This window comes from Ischnura elegans, chromosome X (genome assembly GCF_921293095.1).
Source record: "Ischnura elegans chromosome X, ioIscEleg1.1, whole genome shotgun sequence".
Lineage (NCBI taxonomy): Eukaryota > Metazoa > Arthropoda > Insecta > Odonata > Coenagrionidae > Ischnura > Ischnura elegans.
Window position 1 is genome coordinate 111073838 of NC_060259.1, and position 5203 is coordinate 111079040.

Genomic DNA, 5203 nt, shown 5'->3' on the forward strand with positions numbered 1-5203 from the left:
TTGCGAGGGCGAAGTCTGTTTTGCGGATAAACTTGTGCATTTAAACCGCGGGGAACGTGACGCTCTATTGCCAATTCTTGAGGAATATAAGGATCTGTTTTCCGGTAAGGGTCTTCCACCGCCGACAAAATTGGTGACACATCATATTCCAACGTCTAGCGAAAGGCCAATCTATAGGAAGGCATACCGCACGCCATTCCACCAGAAGGAAATAGTCGATAGGCTAGTGAGGGAGCAGTTAGAGGCGGGTGTCATAGTGCCTAGTACCAGCCCCTGGGCCGCCCCAATTGTTGTTGTCCCTAAGAAATCGACTGATGGGAAAGATTCGTATAGGTTTTGCGTAGATTACAGGGCATTAAACGCCATTACGACTCCTGATGTTTATCCCCTGCCGAATATAGTCGAGACCTTGGACTATTTAGGGAATTGCCGATACTTTACTACGATGGACTTAACAAGTGGTTACCATCAAATTCCCATGGACAGAGAGTCACAACCAAAAACGGCATTTAATACGGAGAGCGGGCATTGGGAATATACGCGAATGCCGTTTGGGCTACGCAATGCCCCCGCCAGTTTCCAGCGGCTTATGGACAGCGTTCTGCGCGGGCTGAAACCGGCGCATTGTCTCGTCTATTTAGATGACGTGGTAGTGTTTAGCTCCACAATTGAAGAACATGCAGAACGACTGTGGGGCGTTTTGGAGAGACTGAGAATCGCAGGTTTGATTCTGAAATTTGATAAATGCCACTTTGCCCACGACAAGGTGAATTACTTGGGTCATGTGATAACGAAGGACGGAGTTTTTCCCGATCCATCGAAGCTTTCGGCAGTAAATGAATATCCCACGCCCAGTTGCACGAATAAACTACAGTCCTTCCTAGGTTTAGCCAATTACTACCGGAGGTTCGTGAAGGACTATGCCAGTATAGCAAAGCCCCTGACGAGACTGCTGAAAAAGGGGCAACTTTTAGCTGGTCAGACGATTGCGAAGTGGCGATGAGGGAGCTTAAGTCAGCGCTTACTAAAAGCCCTATTATAGTGTACCCAGATTTCAGAAAAACTTTCATCCTTTCTACGGATGCCTCAAATTATGCCTTAGGCGCGGTTCTATCGCAGGAGATAAACGGAGAAGAGCATCCCGTCGCTTATGCCTCTAGACAATTGAACAGCGCCGAAACAAATTACTCAGCCACGGAGAAGGAACTCCTTGGGGCCGTATGGGCTACGGGACATTTCAGATGTTATTTATTTGGTCGAAAATTTAAAATCATTACAGAACACGCGGCCCTCAAATGGCTATTGAGTCTTAAGGATCCTAACAGCCGCTTGGTAAGGTGGACGTTGAAATTGAGCGAGTTCGACTATGAAATTATACACAAACCAGGGAAGCCTCATTCAAACGCCGACGCACTCAGTCGGAAGGTACGAACGGTTGAATGAGGGCTATGTGACGAAATAATTGACTATCAGAACGACGACGCCGAATGCAAACGGTTGCGAACGCAGATAGGATTCTTTGTGAAAGGGGGCGTTCTCTATAAGAAAACCAAAGATGGTGAGAAAATAGTGGCCCCCGAGGAATTGAGGAAAGATATAATTAAAAACTTCCATGATCATCCATTGTCGGGGCATCTAGGGGTCCGGCCTACACTCGAGAGAGTGCGGGCATCATATTGGTGGCGAAATTTAGCGAAGGACATTAAAGAAGCTCTCAGAGACTGCGTCGCATGCCACCGTCGAAGCCCTTACGGGAGAACAAGGGCACCCATTCAGGAATTACCCTCTTCCGATAGACCATTCGATTTCGTTTCTTTGGACACCGTCGGGCCCCTTCCATGTAGTGAGTATGGTAACAAATACATTCTATCTATTATTGATAATTTTTCCCGTTACCTAGAAATGATTCCTTTACCGGATCAAAAGGCGGAGACGATCGCCTCGGCATTCGTGAGAAGGTGGATTCTAAGGTTTGGGGTACCGGTCAAGGTTCTCACGGATCAGGGTGCAAACTATATGTCCGATTTCTTTAAAAAGGTGTGCGAACTAATGAAAATTTCCAGACTTCGCTCTTCTCCTTACCACCCAGAATCGAACGGGAAAGTGGAGAGGGTACATAGAACAATTGCTGGTATACTTAGCCACTACGTTAACGACAAAAACTCGGACTGGGATATCTGGGTCCCATACGCTGTTCTTTGCTATAATACAAAAATTCATCGCAGTACAGGCTTCTCGCCTCATGAAATCGTTTTCGGGCAGGTCATGCGATCTCCCTTCGAGTACTTTGAACCGACATTGGGTCAGTTTGACAATAAGTATCTTCAGGGATTGAAAGAGAAATTGGAGACATTACGGAGTAGATGTGAGATCAATGACGCGCGCGCTCGCCGGGAGAGGGCGGCGGTTTTTAACAGGGGGACGAAGGACGTGGCATATGAGTGTGGTCAATACGTCTACCTGAGTGACCCGTGCACGAAGACAGGTGGAGCGAAAAAATTCCATTACCCGTGGAAAGGGCCCTACCTAGTGACGGAAGTGATTCCCCCGTGCAACGTGCGAATTCAACTCCCCTACAGATCTCTTTTGGTGCACAAAAATCGCTTAAAGTTGCATTTAGGTAATTTGCCAAATCTAGGTTTTCCCCCGTGTGGAGAACGTCGTCGAGGAAGACCACGGAGACACCCCCCCACCAAATCAGCGGAAATTGTGCGTGGCCCAGCAAGCCCAATAGGAGACACTCCCTTTTCCCATATTCCCCCTCGCCCTGGTGTCATGTCCCCCCGATCCCATATATTGGCCGAGTCGGAGAACAAAGAACGGTGGGAGGAAATGAGTCAGGTGTCGACATCGTCATCGGAGGGCGGAGAGAGACAGGAAGCGGCGACCCAAGAGTCTGGATCGCCAATAGCCGAGAGAGAACGAGCAGAAGAAGCCTCCACGCCGGAGAGCACGGAGGAGCAGAGATACCCGTCGACGACCGAGTCGCAAGCAGCTGCCCGGCAAAGGAGCCTTTATCTCCTGAGGCCCCGACCTACCCCTAGGCCTCCAGAGCCATTGGGTGTACGAGAGGGCACTCCCCGTAGAACCCCAGCGAGCTGCCTACCCAGCGAGAGCAGTACTCTAAGAGAGTACGCACATTCCAGTGAAGGCCGTGAAGAAGACGCCAGTGCCCTTGCTTCTCCCATTTCCACACCCCGTACGCCAGCACATACCGCGGAAGGCCGCGGAGACAGCAGGAGTAACGACGCAGATGACAACATCCTTATCTCTCCAACCCATCCCGCCCGCTCTCCCTATCTTTTGAGGTCGCAAACCGGACCGTCCTCAGAAGGGAAGACGTAAGTGTTAGTGCTTCGGCAGAGAGAATTGTTAGAGAAGAGAAAGCGTAGAGTTCGCATTAGAGCGTAGAGGGAAGAGAAAGAGTAGAGCTGTTTGTTGATATCGTGTGTTGTAAACGTGTGCTTGTTAAGTGGGGCCGCTGTGTACTTTTTTGAACAGCTGGCCGAGAAAGTCATTTAAGATTTGTGAGTAAATTATGTCTTTTCGTGGAACGAACAGTTTTTTTTAATAGTATGTTTCGGAATTTTGAGTTTTCAGTATAATCTACTGTTTGTAATTTTTATGGAGCTGTGCAATGTTAAAAAGTGAAAATATTTGGTTATGAGATGAATTCTAATTAGTGGGAGACAATCAGGATATTTCCATGCTTCTGATTATGTTTGGGTAGAATTTCAATGAATGAACATTAACGAATGGATGCATTTGCAATGCAGTGTTTTTCAATCTTACGTATAAAACCTTATTTCTCTTTCTCTCTTTGTATTTACTATTTTAGTGTTTTGCTGGAGGATTTTGTTTTGACTAATTAGTGCCTTGGGGACATATAATGTATTTAGCCTCTGTGTCATCACCGAGTCCACCCATTCCAAGGCTCCTTGTATTTTATTCTTTGTGTTCTCCATTTCCATGTAAGGCTTTTTCACAGGATTCAATGGGTGAAGCAGACGAGGCCTATAATCAATTAGATTAAAGGCAGTTTGAGGGGAAAGTGATGTAAGAGACAGAAACAGCAGAGTCACTTCCGTTCCCACCCTTTTCACGCCCCAACCCATCACCTACACTCTCTTTCATATTCCTTCCCAAGTTTCTGTCTTTGCGAAGGGTCGGATTGCTTTACCTCCGCGTATCCAGTGGCTGCTCCATCCTCCCGTGGGAAACTGCAGAGCTTGGTGAAAGAAACACGATGGCTGAGGAGGGAGAAGGAGGAGGAGGGGAGGTCAGCGAAGGCGGGCTGTTGAGAGGCGTTCGTCGGTAGTCGGACGCGTGGCGGCGGAGTATGTAACCGAGGACAATAATAAAATCATCTCTCCGTAGTCTATGAGTTTCCTTTCAAAAATCCCTGCCAATTGATCGGCGACACCCCTTAGAGCATCGGGGGTCTTACAGTACCAAATTTATGGGAATATTACCTGATCGAGGAGGCGGACCCGAGCGGTGAGAGGGAGGGAGGGGAGCTTGTAGCGACCCGAAGTCCCCGATACTGCGCCCCTAACCTCCCCCCAGTTCTTCTCAAGAGACTGTTTCACATCGGAGCCCCACCATAATCCTAGAATTTTTACAGGTGGGTTGCCTAGTTCCCACACGTTAGAGGCTATATCACCCTTTAGAACTTTCAATTTTGATTTAGTTTTATTCACTTCTAAACCACCGGGAGCATAGGATTGAATTAAGTCATTGGCCAAGAGTAGTTGGCTTGGATGCCCAATGAATAAAATCAAATCGTCAGCGTATACAATATTTGAATAAGTAATTCCTTGTCTAGCTATGCCAACTCCGGCAGCTTCAAGTGCCCTTGTAAGAGGGTCCATTGCGACGGCAAATAGAGCCATAGATAGGGGACATCCTTGCCTCACAGAATTCTTGATAAGAAATTCATGCGAAGTTTTCCAACCTATCCTTATGCATGCTTTTGCTTCATTGTATAGATTTTGAATTGCACGAAGAAAGATGAGTGGGAAAGCCATTTTTAATGAATATATAAAATATATTCAATACGAATATAATCAAACGCTTTTGTAAAATCTACGGGTTAAATGGCAAAAAAATCTTCGGAAGGAGGAGACGGAGCCAAAAATATATCCCGTAATAATACTGAAGCGTCTAGAATATTTCGTTTTTTCGAAACCGCGTACTGTGTTAC

At 47.0% G+C, this 5203-nt stretch overlaps 1 protein-coding gene across 1 annotated transcript; it reads left to right on the top strand.

Annotated features, from left to right (window-relative positions):
* The first annotated feature begins 2775 nt into the window (after window positions 1–2775).
* Window positions 2776–3345, top strand: LOC124171261. The gene has a single exon (XM_046550403.1). The coding sequence runs from the start codon at window positions 2776–2778 to the stop codon at window positions 3343–3345; it is 570 nt and encodes a 189-aa protein (XP_046406359.1).
* The last annotated feature ends 1858 nt before the right edge of the window (window positions 3346–5203 follow it).

What these genes read in the sequence shown, in the direction of transcription:
- LOC124171261 (XM_046550403.1), top strand. Translation starts at nt 2,776, where the DNA reads ATGTCCCCCCGATCCCATATATTGGCCGAGTCGGAGAACAAAGAACGG.